Source organism: Neoarius graeffei, chromosome 3 (assembly GCF_027579695.1).
Source record: "Neoarius graeffei isolate fNeoGra1 chromosome 3, fNeoGra1.pri, whole genome shotgun sequence".
Lineage (NCBI taxonomy): Eukaryota > Metazoa > Chordata > Actinopteri > Siluriformes > Ariidae > Neoarius > Neoarius graeffei.
Genome location: NC_083571.1, coordinates 88442276 through 88469785, shown reverse-complemented (window position 1 = coordinate 88469785; position 27510 = coordinate 88442276). Strand labels below are relative to the sequence as shown.

Below are 27510 nucleotides of genomic sequence, written 5' to 3'. Positions count from 1 at the left end.
TATTATTATTATACTGCACAATCTTTTCCAATTTATTGATGTCCAATTTTATGTTTTTCTCTTGTAAATACACTGTGTGCACAATTATTAGGCAAGTGAGTACTGTACTCTGACCCTACCATTATTTCAATGCATATTTTCCAACCCCAAGCTATATACACTTGAATGCTAATTGGATTTAAGCATTCTCAACTGGTATTTATTTGTGTAATGAGGGAGGGTGTGGCCTAAAGTCATTTACACCCTATATTAAGGTGTGCATAATTATTAGGCAGCTTCTTTATCTCAGGCAAAATGGGCCAAAAAAGAGATTTAACAGACACTGAAAAGACAAAAATTGTAAAATGCCTATCAGAGGGATGCAGCACTCTTGAAATAGCTAAGCTATAGAAATGTGACCACAGAACAATCGAACGTTTTGTTGCAAATAAGTAAACAGGGTTGCAAAAAAACGTGTGGAGAAGAAAAGACACCAATTAACCGCAAAAGACTTGAGAAGGATTAAACATGAAGCTACCAGGAACCCAATATCCTCTAGTGCCACCATATTCCAGAACTGCAACCGACCTGGAGTGTCCGGAAGGACAAGGTGTTTGGTGCTCAGAGACATGGCCAAGGTAAGGAAGGCTGAAACACGACCACCACTAAACAAGACTCACAAGCTGAAATGTCAAGATTGGACCAGGAAATATCTGAAGACAGATTTTTCAAAAGTTTTATGGACAAATGAAATGAGAGTGACTCTTGATGGACCAGATGGATGGGCCCATGGCTGGATAACTAATGGATACACAGCACCACTTCAACTTAGGCGCTAGCAAGGTGGAAAAGGAGTACTGGTATAGGCTGCTATTATTAAGAATGAGTTAGTTGGACCATTTCAAGTTGAAGATGGACTTAAAATCAACTCCCAAACCTACTGCCAGTTTCTAGAAGATACATTCTTCAAGCAGTGGTACAGGAAGAAGTCTGTATTATTCAAGGAGACCATGATTTTTATGCAGGACAACGCACCATCACATGCATCCAAGTACTCCACTGCTTGGCGAGCCAGCAAAGGCCTTAAAGATGACAGAGTAATGATGTGGGCCCCCTTCCTCACCTGATTTAAACCCTATTGAGAACTTGTGGGCCATTCTTAAATGTGAGATTTACAGTGAGGGAAGACAGTACACCACTCTGAACAGCATTTGGGAGGTCATGGTTACTGTTGCACAAAAAGTTGATCGTCAGCAAATCAAAAAACTAACTGATTCCATGGATGGAAGGCTCATGGCAGTTACTGAAAAGAAGTGTGGCTATATTGGTCATTGAATATTGAAATGCCTAAAGTGTTTATTTGTTAATTCTGAGTTGTCTATTTGTTACACTTACTCTAAAAATTGAAATAAACAAGTGAGATGAGAAAATTTGAGCTTTTCATTTAGTTGCATAATAATTCTGTACACTAAATGTTGCCTAATAATTGTGCACACTTATATGTATGTTCCTCTGAGAAAGCCTAAACTCCCTTTTCCTTTGTTAAACATTCGGGTTTTAGGTTTATTAACAATTTCGATTGACTGAGAGCAATGTATTTGTTTGACAATAAAATTAATCCTCAGGAATACAACTTGCCTAATAATTGTGCACACAGTGTATGCGTGAAGAATATTTAATGAAGTTTTGGTAGCTTTTGGGGTGTTCATTGCGTCTTTTTCTTTCCCGGCGAACAAAAAAATGCTTCTGTGCACGTGCAGCAAATAACTTTCTCATTGGATATTCGCATCAGCTCCGACGTATGACGTCATGTTGTCTTGACAACGATGCAATATCATAAACCATATTCAACACTCATCCTCCATTGGGTAGAGTGACGTAATACACGTAAGATAAGCAATATGCTAACAATATTGCATGCTATCAAACCAAATGAATGAAACCTGTGAGAAGGGAATAGAATATATGTTTTGATTCCATGAAAAAAAGTGTCCTGTATGCATAATAAATTTGCATATTGTGTGATTTGTGTTCTGTTGTAGCCCTGCGGTGACCTGGCGACTTGCCCAGGGTGTACCCCGCCTTTCGCCCATAGTCAGCTGGGATAGGCTCCAGCTTGCCTGCGACCCTGTAGAACAGGATAAGCGGATACAGATAATGGATGGATGGATGGATTTTCAGTTGTTAACTCCATCACCATGACAAATTCCTTGTAATTCACTTGTACTCCTCTCATCTCATTATCTCTAGCCGCTTTATCCTGTTCTACAGGGTCGCAGGCAAGCTGGAGCCTATCCCAGCTGACTATGGGCGAAAGGCGGGGTACACCCTGGACAAGTCGCCAGGTCATCACAGGGCTGACACATAGACACAGACAACCATTCACACTCACATTCACACCTACGGTCAATTTAGAGTCACCAGTTAACCTAACCTGCATGTCTTTGGACTGTGGGGGAAACCGGAGCACCCGGAGGAAACCCACACGGACAACATGCAAACTCTGGACAGAAAGGCCTTTGCCAGCCACGGGGCTCGAACCCGGACCTTCTTGCTGTGAGGCGACAGCACTAACCACTACACCACCGTGCCGCCTTCGCTTGTACTTACTGAATAAAAAGATTTTTGATTCCGAACAGAAAAACTGCTCATATTTATGGAACATTATTCATGAACAAGGACATGGAGAGGATTTAGAGAGAATTTGCTTGGCTGCTGTTTAAAGCGTGTTGTCCAGGTTGTTGTTTTTAGAAGCACTCGGTGGAGGAGAGAAATAGTGTGGAGAGCCTCCTCTGTGTAGTGTTATGTGCACTATGTCAGGAATGTGTGTGTGTGTGTGTGTGTGTGTGTGTGTGTGTGTGCAGGTGTGTGCGTGCAGCCCACAAGACATCAACAGTTAGGACAAATACAGTCAATCTCATGCATTCACTTTACAACTCTTAATTGTTTAAGGGTTGTTGTTTTTTTAACTCCTCGTAATAAGATTAAATGTGTTGGCAAGTTGATTTGTTATTGAGAAAACAAACCAAAAAAAGACACACTGTCCTAACTGCATGAGTTTAATATATTTTAGAAGTGTTTTTATAGAGCCAGAAATCAGAATTACATACTGTATATTGCAACTTACTAAATGAAAAGTTATTCACTGCATGAATAATATTTGTTTTGTTCCCTGCCAGAATCACGAGGCTATATGGATAATATGACACATTCCTCCGTGTCATCAGATGGAGACCTGTTTCACTCCGAAGTAACATCGAGGCCCGCCCCCTACCAGAGAGGGTTTGGGTCCATGCAGTCCATGAGCACCTCAAGTCCACTCCCTAAGATTGACAGGTACTGTCACTCAAACTTATTGACCTTGCACTAATCATCACATTTCATTTACTGCACATCTGGGAAAACAAACTCACACTGTTGGGGGGGGAGTGTGGCTGCAGGAGTCAAACCTGATTCCACTTGTTTAATCAGTTCCTCTTGGTTTCAAATTAACTATCAGCCGTGCCTCCTGTTTGGTTTGTATGAGAGCCTGCAGCCACACACGCCCTTTATGGACAAGATTGAAAACTCCTGAATAAAGCAATAAATAAATAAATAAATCTTAACTTGAAGGCAGTGGCGGCTGGTGAAAAAAATTCTTGGTGGGGCTGGTGTGTGCCAGTAGATTTCCCTGCCTAGTCCAGTATAAGCATTCAAACGAACAGTCAGAAAATGACAACAATTCCACAATAATAATTTAATTTCCTTCTCAAAATCAGCAGTTTCACAGATAAAGTAAATTAACAATTTACAGCTTTATTAGGCTCCATTTATGCTTTGGAAAGGAACGGTATCAAATACAATACAATACTCAAGTTCTTGAGAGAAGTTTACAGCAAGGGTATGATTTCAGCTGAATCTATACAAATCAACTGTGTGTGTGTGTGTGTGTGTGTGTGTGTGTGTGTGTATTTGAATGAGTGAGTGAGAGAGAGGGGGGAAGGTTTCTAAGGTGAGTGTGGGACTGGGGTTTACATTAGACCGTATCAGCGGATCATCAGATTAACGTTTTTAAAACAATTAGTGTGCACACAGCAACGCCAATACACGGATACGCTCGGCTCCGCAGGCATCCTGCGCTCCAAATCACTCCGCCCTGAACAGCGAGTGCCCTCTGGAGGGTGCGCACTCCGGCCCTGCGCAGCTCACAGAGCGCGCGAGTGAAGTGCACAAGCAGTGATTCGGGACTGAGCCGCTGTGTGTGTGATCTCAGTGCATGTCGGGCATGCGCGTCACTTACCACTTGCAAGTGGAAGGATGGCAAGCCTAAAGACAATCATAACTACACAATGGGCAGTATTTGCATCAGTATTTGCAGTATTTTCATACTTTTATACTCTTTAATGAAAGGTGATACAAGGCGGAAGTCCGCGCCGTTTTTCAGCAGTCGCGTCACATGACCAACGCCAGCGAATCAGGAAGGTGGATGTCACAGTGACGTTGTCCAATGACGACGCCAGCTAGAGCTCAGCACAGCGTATCCGCGTATTCTCAATGTTTACACAGCACCGGACCAGACACGATTTGGATTGAATACGTGGACCCTGGCGGATTCCCGTTTCCCGGCGTTTCCAGGCGGTTTAATGTAAACGGACAGTGCATCTGCGAAGAAAACGAGACAGATACGGTCTAATGTAAACTTGGCCTAATAAAAGTGATTGTATGAAAAGAAAGAGAGAGAGGTGGTGTGTGTGTGTGTGTGTGTGTGTGTGTGTGTGTGTGTGTGTGTGTGTGTGTGTTTTGTGTGTGTGTGTGTTTTGTGTGTGCACGCGAATGAGTGAGTGAGAGAGAGGGGGAAGGTTTCTAAGGTGAGTGTGGGATTGAGTGATTGTATGAAAAGAGAGAGAGAGAGGTGGTGTGAGTGTGTGTGTGTTTTGTGTGTGCACGCGAATGAATGAGTGAGTGAGTGAGAGAGAGGGGGGAAGGTTTCTAAGGTGAGTGTGGGACTGAGTGATTGTATGAAAAGAGAGAGAGAGAGGTGGTGTGTGTGTGTGTGTGTGTGTGTGTGTGTGTGTGTGTGTGTGTGTGTGTGTGTGTGTGTGTGTGTGTGAGAGTGTGTGTGTTTTGTGTGTGCACGCGAATGAGTGAGTGAGAGAGAGGGGGAAGGTTTCTAAGGTGAGTGTGGGATTGAGTGATTGTATGGAGAGAGAGAGAGAGGTGGTGTGTGTGTGTGTGTGTGTGTGTGTGTGTGTGTGTGTGTGTGTGTGTGTGTGTGTGTGTGAGAGTGTGTGTGTTTTGTGTGTGCACGCGAATGAGTGAGTGAGAGAGAGGGGGAAGGTTTCTAAGGTGAGTGTGGGATTGAGTGATTGTATGGAGAGAGAGAGAGGTGGTGTGTGTGTGTGTGTGTGTGTGTGTGTGTGTGTGTGTGTGTGTGTGAATGAGTGAGTGGGGGGGGAGGTTTCTAAGATGAGTGTGGGACTGAGTGATTGTATGGAGAGAGAGAGAGGTGGTGTGTGTGTGTGTGTGTGTGTGTGTGTGTGTGTGTGTGTGTGTGTGTGAATGAGTGAGTGGGGGGGGAGGTTTCTAAGATGAGTGTGGGACTGAGTGATTGTATGGAGAGAGAGAGAGGTGGTGTGTGTGTGTGTGTGTGTGTGTGTGTGTGTGTGTGTGTGTGTGTGTGTGAATGAGTGAGTGGGGGGGGAGGTTTCTAAGATGAGTGTGGGACTGAGTGATTGTATGGAGAGAGAGAGAGAGAGAGAGAGAGAGGTGGTGTGTGTGTGTGTGTGTGTGTGTGTGTGTGTGTGTGTGTGTGTGTGTGTGTGTGAATGAGTGAGTGGGGGGGGAGGTTTCTAAGATGAGTGTGGGACTGAGTGATTGTATGGAGAGAGAGAGAGAGAGAGAGAGAGGTGGTGTGTGTGTGTGTGTGTGTGTGTGTGTGTGTGTGTGTGTGTGTGTGTGTGAATGAGTGAGTGGGGGGGGAGGTTTCTAAGATGAGTGTGGGACTGAGTGATTGTATGGAGAGAGAGAGAGAGAGAGAGAGAGAGAGAGAGGTGGTGTGTGTGTGTGTGTGTGTGTGTGTGTGTGTGTGTGTGTGTGTGTGTGTGTGTGTGAATGAGTGAGTGGGGGGGGAGGTTTCTAAGATGAGTGTGGGACTGAGTGATTGTATGGAGAGAGAGAGAGAGAGAGAGAGAGAGGTGGTGTGTGTGTGTGTGTGTGTGTGTGTGTGTGTGTGTGTGTGTGTGTGTGTGTGTGAATGAGTGAGTGGGGGGGGAGGTTTCTAAGATGAGTGTGGGACTGAGTGATTGTATGGAGAGAGAGAGAGAGAGAGAGAGAAAGAGAGAGGTGGTGTGTGTGTGTGTGTGTGTGTGTGTGTGTGTGTGTGTGTGTGTGTGTGTGTGTGTGTGTGTGAATGAGTGAGTGGGGGGGGAGGTTTCTAAGATGAGTGTGGGACTGAGTGATTGTATGGAGAGAGAGAGAGAGAGAGAGAGAGAGGTGGTGTGTGTGTGTGTGTGTGTGTGAGAGAGAGAGAGAGAGAGAGAGAGAGAGTGTGTGTGTGTATGTGAATGAGTGAGTGAGTGAGAGGGGGGAAGGTTTCTAAGATGAGTGTGGGACTGAGTGATTGTATGAAAAGAGAGAGAGAGGTGGTGAGTGTGAGTGTGTATGTGAATGAGTGAGTGAGGGGGGGGAAGGTTTCTAAGATGAGTGTGGAACTGAGTGATTGTATGAAAAGAGAGAGGTGGTGTGTGTGTGTGTGTGTGTGTGTGTGTGTGTGATTCTAAGGTGAGTGGAAGATTTCTGTGTGAGAGAGTGACTATGAAATGAGGTGTGTGTGTGTGTGTGTGTGTGTGTGTGTGTGTGTGTGTGTGTTCTGAGCTAGGTGTATTTCTGTGAAACGAGAGAGAGAGAGGGAGTGAAACACAGTGTTGACACTCTTGTTGTGAATACAAACTATGACAAGAAAGATGTGATTATTGTCCAGTATGAACCAAAAGTCTAGTTTTGAACATCACCTCTAACCAGAGAGAGAGAGAGAGAGTGGGTGTGTGTGTGTTCCTGAGATGAGGGTAAGATTTCTGTGTGAGAGAGTGAAGGATTTGAAGTTACTGTCCAGTTCAGAACTGAGAAAACAATAATAATAAAGAAAAGTTCTGATTCTGACCTGAGACCTCAAGTTTATCACCATAGCAACCAAAACTTTCCCACATCTTCTGTAGCAGGGGCGAAATTTCCAGCGCCCCAAAACCATTAAATTCCGCGATGCTGATTGGCCAAATGTTTATGATTTTTCCCAAGCAACCATGCACGATTGGCTATTTCGCTGCACTTCTGGGGCGCTTTGACGAGCGCCTAAGAAGAGAAATGATACGAGTCTGTCGGTGGAAATTCACTGTTGAATGAGAGTCAGTTGGTGGAAATGTTGTTTAAATAATTCAGATTGCATGTAGGCACACACTATTAAGTAAAACTGACATTGATTTTATATATATATATATATATATATATATATATATATATATATATATATATATATATATATATATATTTCCCCCTCCACATCTGGGAGGGCGGCGCCCGAGCGCCCCCTATGGGCCAGCCACCACTGCTTGAAGGGTACTTGATAGAGTGCATACCTCCACCAAGCCCCATATTTGGATTTGCATCAAAATCTAATCAATTGTTATTTGGCCTATGACTCACCTTTCCTTAAAATTTCACCAAAATCCATTCACTACTTTCTGAGTTACGTTGGGAACAGATGAAGAAAAAAATCCTGGCTCCACATACATATTTGGATTTGCATCAAAATCTAATCAAGTGTTCATTGGCCCATGGCCTACCTTTCTTCACAATTCCATCAAAATCTGTTCACTACTTTTTGAGTTACGTTGGGAACAGGCAAACAAACAGATGGAGGTGAAAACATAACCTCCTCCAACAAAGCTGGCGGAGGTAATAATAACATTTATTAAAACATGAAATGAGGTGGCATGGTGGTGTAGTGGTTAGTGCTGTCACCTCACAGCAAGAAGGTCCGGGTTTGAGCCCCGTGGCCAGCGAGGGCCTTTCTGTGTGGAGTTTGCATGTTCTCCCCGTGTCCACGTGGGTTTCCTCCGGGTGCTCCGGTTTCCCCCACAGTCCAAAAACATGCAGGCTAGGTTAACTGGTGACTCTAAATTGACCGTAGGTGTGAATGTGAGTGTGAATGGTTGTCTGTGTCTATGTGTCAGCCCTGTGATGACCTGGTGACTTGTCCAGGGTGTACCCCGCCTTTCGCCCGTAGTCAGCTGGGATAGGCTCCAGTTTGCCTGCAACCCTGTAGAACAGGATAAAGCGGCTAGAGATAATGAGATGAGATGAAAACATGAAATGGTTTATTTACAAACACAATTATCCTCATGATTAAAGGTAGACTGCCTTTCAGATTTTTCAAGTAATAATAATAATAATAATAATAATAAATTTTATTTAAAGCGCCTTTCAGGGTACTCAAGGACACTTAACAATAAAAGTGTAAAAATAAAATCAAGCAATTATAAACAATTAGAAATAATGAAAAATAAGATGAATAAAACGAAGCAGGACAGGAATATATAACAAGTAAACTATCAATAAAAAAACATAAAACAATAAAATAGCTGGACCATTCTGACATTAAAATAATAAAACCGATTAAAAAAAAAGTATCTATTAAAAGGGAAAAGCAAGAGTAAAAAGGTGGGTTTTTAATTGTGCCTTAAAAGAAGAGAGAGAGGTACACTGCCGCAATGAGAGGGGGAGAGAATTCCAGAGTTTAGGCCCAGCTACAAAATAAACACCAAGCGTTTACTCCGGTACACCCCAGGTGATACACTCAAGTTGCGGTAACCAGCGGCAGGAAGCTAGGTCAGGTGGAAAGTTTTAGGTCCAATGTAATACGTTAACGCAAAAAGTAAATCCGAGATGTAAAATAAATAAATAATCTAACTAGTAGGCCTACAGACGACTAGACTAAGCTGACAATAAATCTATAGGCAATAGCGAACATAAACGCAATTTCACACAATTCCAGGGAGCAGCGGCAGCCAAGCGCGCCAGCGTTCACTCACAAATAATTTTCCCCGACACCCAATTATTTTTGCTTAGTGGGCCGAAAGCTACTGAATTTGAATCACAGACTTCTGATTTTATTAGTTTTTTAATTTTTTAAAATAGAACAATTAATTAGTTTAGGGCCATACGGCCCTAAATTCTCCGCTATGTTTTCCTGCTTCACTATGACCCAGTTCAAGATACTATGTCATGCATCACGTGGTGGGCTTTCCCCATTCATGCAAGGCATTGTGGGATACAAATTTGAAACAGGAGAGAACAATGGAGGACATGAGTGTGCGAATGAAATGTGAAAGACCGACTACAGTAACGGAAAGCAAGAAGAAAAGACGTTATGTTATGAAGGAAAGGAAATGCAGGACCAAATTAATAAATATCGGTGGTCAGCGAGCACCTCGGCGTGATCAGCTGTTCATTGAGCGACAGAATGATGGAACTGTCAGTGCACAGTCAAAGGTAAACCTGTAGATGGCTGTAATGCAACACTGGATGCCAGGCGCCGTAAAACCCAAAAGACGAAGAAGAAGATGATAAACCTGCGCATACGCACATGGACTTCCTCTGTCTGCTTGACTGCGTGAAGCGAGTGATTTCATGCACATAATTTGCGAGTGAATCCCCTCAAATTAAATAACTTCCCAGCCACAGAATGGCCTGATATTTTGTGTGATATTACAGAAATAAACATATATCATAATGACCGAATTTCAGAGGGAACTAAATTTCACCAATTTTATGAAATCGAAAGGCCGTCTAGCTTTAAATATTCTAAATGGCCTAGCATAATACAATTATTAATATCACAGCACCGTTAAGTTCTCAAATCTGATTGGTTAGGACATTTTCTATAACAGCATTCATTGGACAACAATTCTGGCTGTAAGCTTTATAGTATTAATCTGTTTGTTCTAATACATTATCTTTTTTTACAGAAAGAGCTTATTCACAGGGACTTGTATGGCAGACACTCTACGTACACAGATTTCATAATGAACATGAATGAACCTGATGTACACTGAACTCAGACATCTGTATTATCTATGCATTATACTGCACTGTATTGTGAGTTTGGATTCAACTCTGAACTTACACTGATCTATCCTGTCCTGTATTCTGATATTCTCTATTCTCTTCTGTCCATCCAGCCCCGTTCCAGCTCACTCATGGTTAGACAGTGGTTCTAACACCCCCTTGAGTTACTATACACCCCAGCCTTCACCTCCACTCTCACTTTCCACGCCGAACGCCCACAGCTCCCCTCGTGCCCTGCCATCCAGTTTTGATGTAGGGAACTTGGAGCTTAGTCTACTGGAAGCAATGGAGGGTCTGGAATCTCTGGGCTTAAATGGAACCCAGCCACCACTTTTACCTCAGAAGAGGAGAGGGATGGATGGAGGAGAGCTATCCCTGAATTCAACATTCAGCCTCAGTGGAGGTTTCAATAACAATGAGTCACCTATAGCATCTTCTCCTAGTCCAGGTAAAATATGAAACATTTTGCACCTTCTCTAACCAACTTGAAAAAGAATAGATATCATCTTTTGGTCATTTCAGAGTAATGGTGGTGTAGTGCTTAGCACTGTTGCCTCACAGCAAGGTAGTTCTGGGTTCGAGCCCAGTGGCTGACGGGGCCTTTCTGTGTGGAGTTTGCATGTTCTCCCTGTGTCTGCATGGGTTCCCTCTGGGTGCTCCAGTTTCCCCCACAGTCCAAAGACATGTGGTTAGGTTAACATGGGGCAGCCATGGCCTGAGGTTGGGCTGAAGTGCCCTTGAGCAAGGCACCTAACCCACAATTGCTCCCTGGGTGCTGTAGCATAGCTGCCCATTGTTCTGGGTATGCGTGTGTGTGCTCATTGCTCACTTGTGTGAGCACGTGTGTTTACTGCTTCAGAAGGGTTAGATGCAGAGGAGAAAATTTCACTGTGTGCTTAAAGTGCCATTTCACCATTGGATGTATTCTTTGGCATAAAATACAATATATTTTGACAACATATATAAATGGTATCACTAGATAGAGAAATCTTTTAGCTTCAAAATGATATATCAAACATAATTTTTTGACAACGACAAGTATATTAATTTTGCAACCAAAGTCACCTACCCTTTTAATTTCCGCGCGTGATGTCATCGGCAGGTTCCCCTTCTTGTGTACCACGTGACGTGGCACATATTATCAGCAATGGTGGATAGAACGCGATAAAAATAATACCAATAAATCTAGCTAATACCAATAAATCTAGCTAACTGAAAGATTAACTTAAAATTTTTCACAATTTCTTTGGCCCCCATATACGAGGAGAAATGACTCTCACTTTGGGGGTTTCCTGGTCTAAAAATAGACCGACACGTGGTACACAAGAAGGGGAACCTGCCGATGACATCACGTTTCACTACCGCGTGGAAATTAAAAGGGTAGGTGACTTTGGTCGCAAAATTAATATACTTGTCGTTGTCAAAAAATTATGTTTGATATATCATTTTGAAGCTAAAAGATTTCTCTGTCTAGTCATGTTGTCATAAAATATATTGTATTTTATGCCAAAGAATACATCCAATGGTGGAATGGCACTTTAAGTCTGTGCTTGAGTGTAAGTGTGACAAATGAAGGCTTCTTCTTCTTTAAACTCAGGCTGGACAGAACTGCGTTTTACAGCCTTCAAGTATTTTTTACCTGAATACTCAGAACCAGCCTTAAAATATATTTATGGTTCATAAATAACAAACAATCTTAAAGGGGAACTGAAGGCAAATTTTTTATCATCAAAATTCTATTTATCTCATTTTATTAAATCTAGGAATGCATTTCTGATAGCTATTTTGTCACTGCTATAGCAAGTTATGAGTGTTTGAAATATGCTATGTAATATATCAGTCCATATGTCAAAGCAATGGCCATAAATGAGATTCGCTGAGACCTGTGCGAGACATCGTAGGACGGAAGTAAAACGTACAGCGGAAATCAAAGTGACCAACATCTGCCAACGTTGTCAAAAGATGCACGTGCCCTCCTTCGAATGCTGCTGTAATCAAGCCGGAAGTTTTCCCTGTGTCCGAAATCGCTCCCTACTCACTATATAGGGCACTATATAGTGGGGACGCCATTTTGTAGTGCTGTCAGAAACCTTAGTGAGAATTATGTGGGAAATGTGCTCAGTATAATATGTATTTATCACAAAAATACATGCATGTATTTATTATTTTGAAAACCCACCAGCCGCCTGATCTGGCACATTTTAGTTGTGCGAAAGTAGTGATGTAAATACCAGTGCGACAAACTAGTCCTTATCCTGTTGTCTTCCCAACTCTTCTCTACTCCACGTTGGTTCGAAGTCGTATGGAATAATCTCCATCACTGATGAAGCTGGCAAATCTCGAAATTAATCTAAAGTGGAATGATATGGCGATCTGGACGCTGTATAAACAGTTTTCAAAATGGTGGCGCTGACACTTCATGTTTGAAGTCTCGCACAAGTCTCATGAAGATCAAGTGGCTAAGTGATGCCTGGCGTGGACCATACGAACTACATTCAACATGGCTCAAAACCGAAAAGGCCAATAAGTGTAATATAATATGCCAATACGAGTCATGATATAAGGTTAATAAAACCAAAAACATAATTGAATAACAGGTTAATTAAGAGGTGGCATGGTGGTGTAGTGGTTAGCGCTGTCGCCTCACAGCAAGAAGGTCCGGGTTCGAGCCCCGTGGCTGATGAGGGCCTTTCTATGCGGAGTTTGCATGTTGTCCACGTGGGTTTCCTCCGGGTGCTCTGGTTTCCCCCACAGTCCAAAGACATGCAGGTTAGGTTAACTGGTGGCTCTAAATTGACCGTAGGTGTGAATGTGAGTGTGAATGGTTGTCTGTGTCTATGTGTCAGCCCTGTGATGACCTGGCGACTTGTCCAGGGTGTACCCCGCCTTTCGCCCGTAGTCAGCTGGGATAGGCTCCAGCTCGCCTGCAACCCTGTAGAACAGGATAAAGCGGCTAGAGATAATGAGATGAGGTTAATTAAGAAATAAAGCAAGTTTATAAATGACTGCAATTCCCCTTTAAGTGTTTGTATGATATATTGATATTATGTAATATAATAGTTGTAAAGGTAGCTCTTGATGCTATTTTATAAGCAGTGCTAATTTCTGTTCATAGAGATGGCAAAGAACAGAAACGGTCATCTTGCTCCAACACGCCTTAGGGAACTGCTGACCCCCTACACCCCCTCTCACTCACTAAGGCCTTCCAGCAACAATTTATTTGCTGTCCCACGTACCAGACTTTCCACCATGGGGGGCCAGTCCTTCAGTACCATTTCCCCCAAATTCTGGAATTCTCTTCCTCAATCTCTCCATGACTGCTCTTCTTTCTCGACTTTCAAATCTCAATTAAAGACTTATCTGTTCAGTGAACATTTCTCTTCCTCTATTACTGCTTAGTCTTTTTTCTTCTCTCCTGTAAAGTGAACTTAGGATTGTGAAAGGCAGTATGGAAATCTAACTTATTATTATTAATATGATTATTATTATTAGTAGTAGTAGTAGTAGATAGATTATTTGTCACATGCACAATCGTATAAAACCATCCATCCATTATCTGTAGCCGCTTATCCTGTACAGGGTCGTAGGCAAGCTGGAGTCTATCCCAGCTGACTGTGAGCGAGAGGCGCGGTAGTGGAGTTTTTGTGATGTATTCAGCACATAATACCACTCTTTGAAGTGCTTTACAGTCTTAATAGTAGTAGTTGTAGTAGTAGTAGTAGAAGAAGAAGAACAACAACAAGGTTATTCATCACATGCTTGTGAAATTCCTCTCTGCATTTAACCCATCTGAAGCAGTGAACACACACATGCACAATGAGCATGTGTGAGCAATGAGCTCACACACATACCCAGAGCAGTGGGCAGCCATGCTAAAAGCGCCTGGGGAGCAGTTGAGAGTTATATGCCCTCGCTCAAGGGCACCTCAGCCCGAGGCTGTCCCATATTAACCTAACCACATGTTTTTGGACTGTGGGGGAAACCGGAGCACCTGGAGGAAACCCACGCAGACACAGGGTGAACATGCAAACTCCACACAGAAAGGCCCTCGTCAGCCGCTGGGCTCGAACCCAGGACCTTCTTGCTGTGAGACAACCATGCTAACCACTTACATCACCGTGCCGCCCAGTAGTAGTAGTAGTAGTGTAGTAATACTAGCAGTAGTAGTAGTGTGGTAGTATAGAAGTCAAAAGAACTGAAGACCAAAAAAAGGCTAATCATGTTGTTTCCACATTCAACAGATTCATTCTCCAGTAAAACTGACAATGTGAAATTTGTTCAAGACACATCAAAGTTCTGGTATAAGCCGGATATCTCCAGAGAGCAGGGTGAGCATCCATCATGATTTCATCAATATGTCTTCTTTGATAGTTTTGCTTAACACTGACGAATCTTCTGAATCATCTCTCTTGGTGTGCTGTAGCTATCGCAGTGCTGAAAGATAGAGAGCCCGGCGCCTTCATCGTCAGAGACAGTCACTCGTTCAGAGGAGCATATGGATTAGCCATGAAGGTGGCCACGCCCCCGCCTTCTGTCCTACAACAGAGCAAGAAAGGTGCAGAGGCTGAGAATACAGAGCATCTTATACACACCAACACACCATCCATCCATCCATCCATCCATCCATCCATCCATCCACCCACCTAATTCTTTCCAAACATTTCACGTGTGATTTAAACTTCAAGCATCTTTGCCTTTGAATTGAGTCAAATCAAAGGATACAGGACACTTCGTCCAACGACCATTTCATCCAATGTCATTTCATCCAATAGTAGTTAAGACATTTCGTCCAAAGCCTTTTTCATACGCACTATCAATTATTTTATATTTCAGGTATTTGTTTGTTCGAAAAGAGGAGGAATTCTCAACGGAATTTGACCGAAGTAAAACACATTTTTGCAGAGTGTAGTTTAACCACCCGCCACTCGCCAAAGGCGAGTTGTGAAATCTAATGGTGAGTAAAGATCACCCCAGACTCGCCTTTCTCGGTGAGTGTGTTCAAAACGATGGGTTCCTACCTAGAATTCATGTAAAATCCAAGAAATATTTGACAAAAACTCCTTCCTTGCGCAGGACTCTCGGGCGCGTGCCGGACTGCGTGCGCGCCTTATTAAGACTGGCTATATGATGAATTAAATGACTTCACTGGTCTCAAAGCTCGGAGAGCAGCCTGTAATGGTAAGGGTTGCTCGTTTGCTTTACAAAAATGTTTTCCTCTTCGGTCAAATTCTATTGAGAATTCTTCTTTAGGATTGGTGTAAAAATATACAGCAATTTGTCGCACATATTGTCACCTCACTATCATTAGGCATATGTTTCCATTTACTACAGGGAGGCAGTCATAAACCTGCTTAATGCACTCCCTTAAATGAATAAAATACTATTTAATAAAATATTGAAACATTTTACCGATTGAGGCTGTGTTGGCATTATTAAGACTGGCTATATGATGAATTAAACGGCTTCACTGGACTCAAAGCTCAGAGAGCAGCCTGTAATGGTAAGGGTCTACTTGTTTACGCCCCTTACACCGCTCTTTTGTGTCGAAGCACTTGTACTATGGCACTCGTTTGCTTTACAAAAATTGTTTATTTCCATTTATTATGGGGAGACAGTCATAAACCTGCTTAATGCACTTCCTTAAATGAGTTATGGTTTGTTTATATCTTGATCTTGTTGCACATATTGTCACCACATATAAAATAATTGATAGCGCGTATGAAAAAGGCTTTGGACAAAATGTCTCAAATATTGGACAAAATGGTCATTGGACGAAGTGTCCTGATCCCAAATGAATGAATGAGCTGTGACTGAGATCTGCTGGTGTTATTTTGCCACAAGGTGTTGTTCTATGTACAGTAATTTGTGTGTGTTTATATCAGAGCAACTTCCTAAACTATTTCCCTCCTTCAATCAGAGGAAGGAAGTGCATGCACACACGCAGGCGCACACACGCACGCTCGCGCGCACACACACACACACACACACACACACACTGCATTTAACAGAGTAACACACTTGCATCATCAACCACATATACAAAATATCTATATCCATGTTCAGAGTTTTTATGGGAAGAGTGGGGTGAGGGGTTGGAAGAAATCACAACTAAACTCTTTCTAAAGCTGTGTGCAGGAGCCCCAGAGATTTTACAACAGTTACAACATCTCGTCACCTCTCTGCTCCAACATCCGATCACGCAGATACTCTACCATGATGTACTTCAGCAAAGAAAACAAGAACATTAATATTTTTATTCTTTTCAGTCCAAAGACATGAGAATAATAGTAATGTTAGCTAGTTTTCTTTTAAAGTGGTCAAGATGAGGAAAGGTGGAGCAGAGCCGAGAAGATAAAAGATAGATAGAAGAGTCAGAAGAGAAGATAAAAAAGACAAAAGTTATTTTCTACAAAGCTGAAAAGTAAAAACAAAACCTGAAGATAATTTTAGGCTTTATATTCCCCAGAGTAACAAAAGTTATGGCTATATTATTTAATGTATAATTTATAATAACAGTATTAAAGGACCCATGGCATGGTGGTTTGTTGATGCTTTAAACGGGCTCGTGGAGGTTTCCGGATGTTATATCTGCAGCCTTTCTCGAAATGAACCCTCAGCACGTAGATATAGCCTCCTGGGAGAAAGCCCCATTTCAGCCCTTTTCCCAGTGCGTCGTTTTGCTAATGAGAAGCATGGAGGCAGGGAAGGGTAGAGGGTGGGGGCGTGCCATGGGGGGAGGGGGAGGGGCTTGACCAAGCTGCGGGCATGCTACCTGTGTGTGAACAGTAGCAATGGCAGGTCAAGCAACAGTCCAAGCTTTTGCTTTTGAACTGGAGTCCGACCCCGAAGCAGAAGCGCAAGCAGTTGAACAAACTGTAAATCACCGACTTCAGCAGGACGTATCAGAATGGTGAGTTTGAAATGTTATGTCTGGAAACGGGAATTATTGGGTTGGTTATGTACTGTCCCAAGTTGTGGAAACATTCATCAGGAAAATGCTTCTGACAAACATACACCGTCTTAGGTAGACTCGACGGCGTATTATTGGAGTAAATAAAATTAAGCCACTGCGTCTTCAGGGGCTCTCCCGTCGGCAGTAAAAACAGACTCCTTTCTGTGTTGTCACATCCATGTACAGCGCAATTTCCATGTTTCACTCGCTTAGGTGGTGCAATGTTGTTGTGTCCTCTATGGTCTCCTCACTACAAAATTGAAGTGACGTATCTATGGTGGCAACTTTTGAGCTGGGCGGGCAATCCATACAGTGGGTGGGAATCCAGAGGGGGGGCGTGGGGATCATCTCCCTTGCTGACATAGTAAAGGGAAGAGCCTATCAACGCGCCATTTTGACGCGCCATTCTCAAATGTTGACAAAGGGTGGGCATAGTTTGGTTTACACATTATGACATTTCTAGCCACTGGGGTGACTTAAGAAGGTCAGAGGAACTCATTTTAACATTAAAAAACCTCAGAAAGTGAAAATTTCATGCCATGGGACCTCTAAACAAGTGTTGCCAGGCAAAACAAACCTCGCCCGGTAGCATTTATGATGAATATGAAGGAAGATATCGCGAAAAAAATAAAGTACCCTATAGGTACATGTGGCTACTGCTTATAAAAAAATTTTTTTCTGATACCATGTCCATACAGTAAAAAAAAAAAATAAAAATATATATATATATATATATATATATATATATATATATATATATATATATATATATATATATATATATATACTCTATGAGGCAGTAGCCACAAAAATGAACAGTTTAAAAATCACAGAAGTAAAATATACTAAGTGTGTGCTGTCGCCATGACCCAAACTCTTATTTCATGGAAATGGCCCGGCGCTAGAGCTCAGTGGAACTCACTTTCCCTCTGTAATAAGCATAAACATGTCTGAAAGCAATTTCTTTAGTCCATTTATTTCGAATGGTGAACCGAATTGTATACACTCACCGGCCATTTTAATCAGAACACGTGTATGCACATGCGCAGTGTACGATTGTTACACTCTTACATTCTTACAGTACGATGACATAGTGGCTAGCGCCTCTATATGAGGCAGTAGCCACAACAAAAACGATTTTGACCTTTTTGGTGACCTTGACCGGATGACCCTCAAAATGTTGGAGGTTCTATTTGAGACCAATGCCCATCTATCCTGAAAGTTTCATGAAGCCATTTTCCCAAAATATCGTTAACAAACAAACAAAGAAACCTGACCGAAAACAATACCTCGCTCTGCTTACTCTGTAGCGAGCGAGGTAACTAGAAGGGCACTCGGTTGAGTGCATAACTCCACCAAGCCACATAACATTAACATCAAACTCAAATCACTTGAACGTAGGATAATACTAAAGCTGTACACCAAATTCCATCAAAATCCGTTCACTACTTTTTGAGTTAAGTTAGGAACAGATGAAAAAAAAATCCTGGATCCACATACATATCTGGATTTGCATCAAAATCTAATACATTTTTCCTTGGCCCATGGCCACCTTTCCTCAAAATTTCATCAAAATCCATTCACTACTTTTTGAGTTACATTGGGAACAGGCAAACGAACAAACAAACAAATGGCAGCAAAAACATCTCCTCCAACAAAGTTGGCGGAGGTAAGTGTTATGAATTTGTCAGCAACTACACTGAAATGAAAGAGAAAAGGTATGTACAGTTAGCGTTAATATTTATCCACCAACAGGTCCAGAGAGTTAACGTACCAGTCTTAAAGTGAATTTAATGTCCCTAAACCCCACTTTTTTCCTTGTACAAGGCAACAATCATTATGTTGATTAACCATGTGTTTTCAAACCATAGCCAATCCAAAAGGCCATAAATTAACAGAAAATCAATAAGATCAGTCAATTTTCACGGAATCTGCCGAGACTGAACCGGTGCACGACGTCACATGTATAACAATCCAGGTATCAGTTTCGTTCAGTGGTTAGATCAGTCTCGATATACAGTGGTGCTTGAAAGTTTGTGAACCCTTTAGAATTTTCTATATTTCTGCATAAATATGACCAAAAACATCATCAGATTTTCACCCAAGTCCGAAATGTAGATAAAGAGAACCCAGTTAAACGAATGAGACAAAAATATTATACTTGGTCATTTATTTATTGAGGAAAATGATCCAATATTACATATCTGTGAGTGGCAAAAGTATGTGAACCCCTAGGATTAGCAGTTAATTTGAAGGTGAAATTAGAGTCAGGTGTTTTCAATCAATGGGATGACAATCAGGTGTGAGTGGGCACCCTGTTTTATTTAAAGAACAGGGATCTATCAAAGTCTGATCTTCACAACACATGTTTGTGGAAGTGAATCATGGCATGAACAAAGGAGATTTCTGAGGACCTCAGAAAAAGCGTTGTTGATGCTCATCAGGCTGGAAAAGGTTACAAAACCATCTCTAAAGAGTTTGGACTCCACCAATCCACAGTCAGACAGATTGTGTACAAATGGAGGAAATTCAAGACCATTGTTACCCTCCCCAGGGGTCGTCGACCAACAAAGATCGCTCCAAGAGCAAGGTGTGGAATAGTCGGCAAGGTCACAAAGGACCCCAGGGTAACTTCTAAGCAACTGAAGGCCTCTCTGACATTGGCTAATGTTCATGTTCATGAGTCCACCATCAGGAGAACACTGAACAACACTGGTGTGCATGGCAGGGTTGCAAGGAGAAAGCCACTGCTCTCCAAAAAGAACATTGCTGCTCATCTGTAGTTTGCTAAAGATCACGTGAACAAGCCAGAAGGCTATTGGAAAAATGTTTTGTGGACGGATGAGTCCAAAATAGAATTTTTGGTTTAAATGAGAAGGGTTACAGTATGTTTGGAGAAAGGAAAGCACTGCATTCCAGCATAAGAACCTTATCCCATCTGTGAAACATGGTGGTGGTAGTATCATGGTTTGGGCCTGTTTTGCTGCATCTGGGCCAGGACGGCTTGCCATCGTTGATGGAACAATGAATTCTGAATTATACCAGCGAATTCGAAAGGAAAATGTAAGGACATCTGTCCAGGAACTGAATCTCAAGAGAAGGTGGGTCATGCAGCAAGACAACGACCTTAAGCACACAAGTCGTTCTACCAAAGAATGGTTAAAGAAGAATAAAGTGAATGTTTTGGAATGGCCAAGTCAAAGTCCTGACCTTAATCCAATCGAAATGTTGTGGAAGGACCTGAAGCGAGCAGTTCATGTGAGGAAACCCACCAACATCCCAGAGTTGAAGCTGTTCTGTACAGAGGAATGGGCTAAAATTCCTCCAAGCCGGTGTGCAGGACTGATCAACAGTTACCGCAAACGTTTAGTTGCACTTATTGCTGCACAAGGGGGTCACACCAGATACTGAAAGCAAAGGTTCACATACTTTTGTCACTCACAGATATGTAATATTGGATAATTTTCCTCAATAAATAAATGACCAAGTATATTAGTTTTGTCTCATTTGTTTCACTGGGTTCTCTTTATCTACTTTTAGGACTTGTGTGAAAATCTGATGATGTTTTAGGTCATATTTATGCAGAAATATAGAAAATTCTAAAGGGTTCACAAACTTTCAAGCACCACTGTAGAATCATGTTTTGGAGAGAATTCTGATAGTGATTGGGATTCTTATATGTCGGATAAAGGGGCAGATGATTATCAAGGATATTCCGGAGTAAATGGTTATCTTTTCGAGCCCCCAAGACGAGAAACTGCCAGTTCACTCAGTTCCTGACAGTCTTCCTTTGTAGCACACGTGAGATGGAGAGCTGGATTAGACAGAGAAAGAGATGTGCAGAATGCAGTGTTTACCTTTCATCATGTTTTTCTGAACAAAACTAAAAACAAATAGAGTCTTGCAATATTGCAATCTGAGAGCATTTAACACGTTTCAGTTAATAATTAATGATTGCACGCTTGCATTTTTCTTCCTGTTAAAGTGCATCAGATATGATAAGATCAGATGTCACGAGCGTGTAAATGTTGCTCATAATTCTGCGTCTGGTGCAGTGTCTGTGTGGGGGTGAGATAATAGGGGAATCGACGAACTGTCCAAATGTCAGATCAAATGTCATTTATTAAATAAATGGGTTTCTTTTTGCTCCAATAATTCCCATGTGGTCGTTCTGGTGGTGATGAACACTTGATGAATCAGATTTATTATTAACTGGTGACACGAAATCTGCCAGACTCGTTTGCACAAACCTCACCCACTGTCGCTTTTGTTTAGTGTCATTTCTCGGAAATTTGTGAACTGAATGTCCCGTTGTTTATACACAGTTGTTTATACATGGATTTGAACATCCAAACACAACTCGGAGCTTTCCCATTGTTATTTTTGTAAGATTCCAACAACAATATCCAATTTTAGCAAGAAAACAAGCACGGAGTCAGATGAACCGAAATGACCCAGATAACCAGGGTTCGATGCGTGACATCATGCGAGATTAGCCCTGAGGCAAGGCTGCCTTTTTCCGGGATCTGGAATCCACGATTTATCGATAGTTTTGTTTGATAATAAAATAAAAAATAATTAATATTATCCCCCCCCCCGCACTTTATTAATTAATTTTGGTCGTTACTAATAAAAGAAGAAACCTTTATTTGTCACATGTACACTTCAAGCACAGTGAAATTCATCCTCTGCATTTAACCCATCTGAAGCAGTGAATACGCACACACACACACGCGCAGCAGTGGACAGCCACACTACAGCACCCGGGGAGCAGTCAAGGGTCAAGTACTTTGCTCAAGGGCACTTCAGCCCAAGGCCGCCCCACGCTAACCTAACTGCATGTCTTTGGACTGTGGGAGAAACCGGAGCACCCGGAGGAAACCCACGTGGACACGGGGAGAACATGCAAACTCCACACAGAAAGGCCCTCGCCGGCCCCGGGGCTCGAACCCAGGACCTTCTTGCTGTGAGGCGACAGCGCTAACCACTACACCACCGTGCCACCCTGAGGTCATTCATTCTGTGAAAAAACAGATGTCAGTCAGGTGGCCCTAATTTAAGGATGAAGCCAGCACATGTTGTACATCCATTTCTCTCTGAAAACCTGAGAAACATGGGTCGTTCCAGACATTGTTCAGAAGAACAGCGTGCTTTGATTAAAATGTTGATTGGAGAGGTAAAACGTATACTGTAAAGAAGTGCAGAAAATGATGGGCTGCTCAGCTAAAATGATCTCCAGTGCTTTAAAATGGACAGCAAAGCCAGAGAGACATGGAAGAAAACAGAAGACTACCATTCGACCAAATCTGTCAAAATAAACCATAACATTTATGATTTTGTTTGTTTGCTTGCTTCAGGTGAACTCACTAGCCAGATTTACTGCAGTTATAATTTTTCTGTAGGTTACAATGACATTGTTCTCAAATTTGCATATCAGACCACGATGATCGCTTTAAGCTGTTGAGCCTATTTTGTGACTTTTGCAACTAATACATGACCTGGGCGGCACGGTGGTGTAGTGGTTAGCACGGTCGCCTCACAGCAAGAAGGTTCTGGGTTCGAAGCCGGCGGGGGCCTTTCTGTGTGGAGTTTGCATGTTCTCCCCGTGTCTGTGTGGGTTTCCTCTGGGTGCTCTGGTTCCCCCCCCACAATCCAAAAACATGCAGGTTAGGTTAATATGGGATGGCCTTGGGCTGAGGTGCCCTTGAACGAGGTACCTAACTCCCAACTGCTCCCTGGGTGCTGTTAGCATAGCTGCCCACTGCTCTGGGTATGTGTGTGTTCACTGCTTCAGATGGGTTAAATGCAGAGAGGAAATTTCACAAGTGTGTCATGAATAAAGTTGTGCTTTCTTTCTTTGGATTGTTTCTATACAGAAGTTTTAAAAAGAAATATTATAAATTTGATGCTGTGAAAACAACTTTGAATGATGGATGCAATCAGAATTAGCCTCCAGCATGAGCTTGTAGGTTTAGGTGTACTGTTTGTAATTAATGCCAAACCCTGTGTCTGACTGCAGTGGGGGATCTGACCAGTGAGCTTGTGCGTCACTTCCTGATCGAGTGCACACAGAAAGGAGTGAGGCTGAAGGGCTGCCCAAATGAACCCTACTTTGGTATGTGTATGTGTGTGTCTGGCAGGTCCATGTAGGTGGAGGATTTTTTTTTTTTAATTCTTACTAAATTTTACACCATCACCTCCCTCTAGTGGACAAATGTTGCACTTGTTTATTTCTATATATGCATCATCATCATCATCACAGAATGCCTTTCTGTCTCGACTTCCAGTTGAGTATTGTGTTATTTGAATATGTTCTTTAATTGTTTCTAGGAAGTTTAACAGCTCTCGTGTGCCAACATTCCATCACACCACTGGCCTTACCTTGCAAACTAATCATCCCAGACAGAGGTACCCAGTGTGTGTGCATGTGCATGCCTTTATAACAGATTTGAAGCATTCTTCAGCCTTAACATTATAACCATTTGAGTCCCTCCACCACTTTCTCACTAACAGACCCTCTGGAAGAGTTGAGCGAGTCTCAAGGGCAGACATCTACAAACTCAGCCACCGAGTTACTGAAACAAGGAGCAGGTTTGTAAGCTCTTGTGAAGCTAAATATACGTGTGTCTAGATAACACTGCAACACTTTTTTTTACTCATTGAATAAAGACTTAGTATTCCTTTACATTACAGGCATTTAGCAGACACTCTAATCCAGAGCGACATACCTAGTCTGCATGTATTTTAGAAGACATGAGGAGAACATGCAAACTCGACACAAAAAGGCCCCCATCGGCCATGAGTTTCAAACCTGGAACCTTCTTGCTGTGATGCGATAGTGCTAACCACTACAGTACCGTACTGCCAAGTGGTTAGCACTGTCATACAGTGGTTCCAGCCTGTGGAGTCGATTCTATGTTGACCTGCACTGTGAACTTTCTACAGCTTGTTGATGCGAGCGCTTTCTCACAACCTGGGAAAATTTTCTTCAGTGCACTGGTTCTGTAGTTAATTTAATTAGGCACTGCATCTAGTGGTGTGTGTCTAATAATAAATGTAAAAAAAAAAGAAAAAGAAATGTAATTTTTGCAACATGGTGCCAAAAAGATGGAGAATAGCACACAGTGACTCATTTATAACTGACCTCAAGGGCTGGATCTAAACTACTGAATTGAAATATTCACATCTTCTCAAATCCTTGACTTTGTGTGTATGCATGTGGTAGTCATGCAGTACGACGGCATACTAGGGTCATTGTTGCATTACTACCATCTACAGGTTTACCTTTGACCGTGCACTGACAAATGTTGCACTTGTTTATTAATCATTCAGTCGCTAAACAAACAGCTGATCACACCGAGGTGCTCGCTGACCGCCGATATTTACTAGTCAGAGTCCAGTCTCGAGTCCCCAGTGTTCAAGTCCAAGTAATTAAAAAAAAAATTCGAGTTGAGTCCGAGAATAAGACTCCAACTGCACCATTTGACGGTGGCTATTTAAGTGACATTAACATTAGTTTGTTCCTGAACATGACGTATGAACAGGTGAATGTGCATTCTCTTTGTCAGGGAGCGTGAAGTATTCTGTCAGAGATGGTTGGGAGACGGATGTAAGTGCAGAAGGTGTGTTTATTAATACAAGTGAAGACAGGTAAACAATCCAGAATGGCAGGCAAAATCGTAAAACAGTGAAAGAGGCAATAGGTCGAGCGAGGCACAAACAGGCTATCGTAGACTCGGCAGAATCAAAGATGAGAAACAGGAAATCAGGGATCAGGAAACCAAGCAAGGAAATAAGGCTCGGTAATGTGTCAGGAACGCAAGTCAATACTTCGCAAAGTAAGTGCGTTTTCACAGTTTTTATATCGGCACACTGATTGTGCCTTAATCCTGTGCAGGTGTGAGCCGTTTATGGCACGCACATGAGCGTCCATTTGGCGCACGCGCTATCTGGAGCACGCCCAAGAGTCTATCTGATGCATGCGCCAAGCCGCACAGGTGTGACACTCTTATACAAAATTAGTACAAAATTAATGCACTGTATAAATATCTTATGCCAAATTATTATGGCATGTTACAAAAAGGTGGCACAGTGGTGTAGTGGTTAGTGCTGTCGCCTCACAGCAAGAAGGTCCAGGTTCGAACCCCGTGGCCGGCGAGGGCCTTTCTGTGCGGAGTTTGCATGTTCTCCCCGTGTCCGCGTGGGTTTCCTCCGGGTGCTCCGGTTTCCCCCACAGTCCAAAGACATACAGGTTAGGTTAACTGGTGACTCTAAATTGACTGTAGATGTGAGTGTGAATGGTTGTCTGTGTCTATGTGTCAGCCCTGTGATGACCTGGTGACTTGTCCAGGGTGTACCCCGCCTTTCGCCCGTAGTCAGCTGGGATAGGCTCCAGCTTGCCTGCGACCCTGTAGAACAGGATAAAGCGGCTAGAGATAATGAGATGAGATGAGATGTTACAAAAAATAAAGAAAAAAATCCGAGTCCTTGTCTCCAACTTACGAGTCCTAATGCAGTTAATGCACGAGTTCAAGTCCGAATCATCAGTGCTCAAGTCCAAGTCAAGTCACGAGTCCTTAAAATTAGAGCATGAGTCGGATTCGAGTCCGAGTCCTGGACTCAAGTACTACAAGCCTGGCTTGTGGTTTGTAAAAACTCTATAAAACTTTTAAAGATGGGTTTATGTAACTCCAGTGACCTAATCTTGCTCTGAAAGCAGTGTTTGAATGTGTCAAACGTCCCAACCTTGTGTATTGTGTGTGTTTCAGCATGTAATGTATGGTTCCTGGGCAGTGTGGAGCTGGAGTCTCTGACAGGTGTACAAGCAGTACAAAAGGCCACCACAGTGAGTCTTAGTCAGGATCCTCCAGCCACCTCGACTATCGTTCACTTCAAAGTGTCTGCACAGGGCATCACACTTACAGATAACCAGAGGAAGTAAGTCTCTCACACACGAACAAGATTTTCAAAGTTGTGAAGAAAAAATAGTGGAGGAAAAAAAAAATCAATCCACATGTGTGTATGGGTTTTTTAATCATTAATCACATGCACACACTTGTGTCATTCAGCTGTTCCTTTATATTTACATACAGTTTTTCATAAGTATTTAAAAATTACACTTTGACTTCCTTCGATATCTTTTGTTTCCAGATTGTTCTTCAGGAGACATTATCCTGTTAATACAGTCATATTCTGTGCTCTGGACCCTCAAGACAGAAAGTAACTATCACACACACTTACATCTCATGCATCTACAGCATACAGCATGTACTCAGTGTGTACTGATGTATTCCAGCAAGTCTCACTTCCTGTATATTTTATTTACAGATGGACGAGAGATGGCTGTTTGGATGCAAAGTAAGTCTTCCTCCTCTTTTTCTTTTTTCTTACTCTGATTCTTATTAGACGGGCGGCACAGTGGTGTAGTGGTTAGCACTGTTGCCTCACAGCAAGAAGCTCCTAGGTTTCAGCGGCTGGTGAGGGCCTTTCTGTGTGGAGTTTGCATGTTCTCCCCTTGTCTGTGTGGGTTTCCTCCGGGTGCTCCGGTTTCCCCCACAGTCCAAAGACATGCAGGTTAGGCTAATCGGAGGCTCTAAATTGACCGTAGGTGTGAATGTGAATGGTGGTTTGTCTCTGTGTGTCAGCCCTGTGATGACCTGGCGACTTGTCTAGGGTGTACCCCACCTCTCGCCCATAGTCAGCTGGGATAGGCTCCAGCTTGCCTGCGACCCTGTAGAACAGGATAAGCGGCTACAGATAATGGATGGATGGATGTTTCTTATTAGCTCACACGGCCATAGGACGATGAGCTATTGCCATTACACTGCTTCCGGCATCCATCCGTCTGTCCGGCGTCCATCCACAATTCACAAAAATTGCTACTCCTTCCCGAATTTTTGGACTATTTTGATTCTGATTGGAAGCTCTAATCGGTGTGTACAAAAGTTACTCTTTGGTTTTGTGATTTCTCATTAGTATGATGCTAATTAGGCCAATTAATGAACTTTCAGGAAACTCGCTACTCCTTCCTGAGTTTTTAATGGATTTTGATTTTGATTGTTTTGTTTGGAAGATCAAATCAGTGTGTACAAAAGTTACTCTTTGGTTTTGTGATTTCTCATTAGCAAGTTGTCAATTAGGCTGATGAACAAACTTTCAGGAAAATCACGACTTGTTCCTGAGTTTTTAATGCATTTTGATTGATTGTTTTATTTTGAAGAACTAATTGTTCTTCACAAAAGTTACTTTTTCATTTGGAGATTTCTCATTAAGAAACTGCTAATTATGCTGTGTGATGAACTTTCTGGAAATTAGTTTTTCCTAGCAGAGTTCTCTGTGGGTTTTTATTTTGATTGTTTTATTTGGATGATTGTGAGTCTTCACAAAATTTACAAGTGGGTTTGTTGAATTTTCATTTACAAGTTGCTAATTTAGGGTGGCACGGTGGTGGTTAGCACTGTCACCTCACAGCAAGAAGG

General features: G+C 42.3%; 1 protein-coding gene across 1 annotated transcript in view; it reads left to right on the top strand.

Annotated features, from left to right (window-relative positions):
• tns3.2 (tensin 3, tandem duplicate 2) overlaps positions 1 to 27510 on the top strand; it is a 135379-nt gene that overhangs the window by 105091 nt on the left and 2778 nt on the right. Inside the window, exons 17-26 of the mRNA XM_060917613.1 lie at positions 3159 to 3315; positions 10194 to 10528; positions 14322 to 14408; positions 14504 to 14635; positions 23052 to 23147; positions 23363 to 23440; positions 23546 to 23623; positions 25801 to 25969; positions 26183 to 26251; positions 26360 to 26389. Coding sequence (XP_060773596.1) covers positions 3159 to 3315; positions 10194 to 10528; positions 14322 to 14408; positions 14504 to 14635; positions 23052 to 23147; positions 23363 to 23440; positions 23546 to 23623; positions 25801 to 25969; positions 26183 to 26251; positions 26360 to 26389 — 1231 coding nt within the window. The remainder of the gene's footprint in view (positions 1 to 3158; positions 3316 to 10193; positions 10529 to 14321; positions 14409 to 14503; positions 14636 to 23051; positions 23148 to 23362; positions 23441 to 23545; positions 23624 to 25800; positions 25970 to 26182; positions 26252 to 26359; positions 26390 to 27510) is intronic.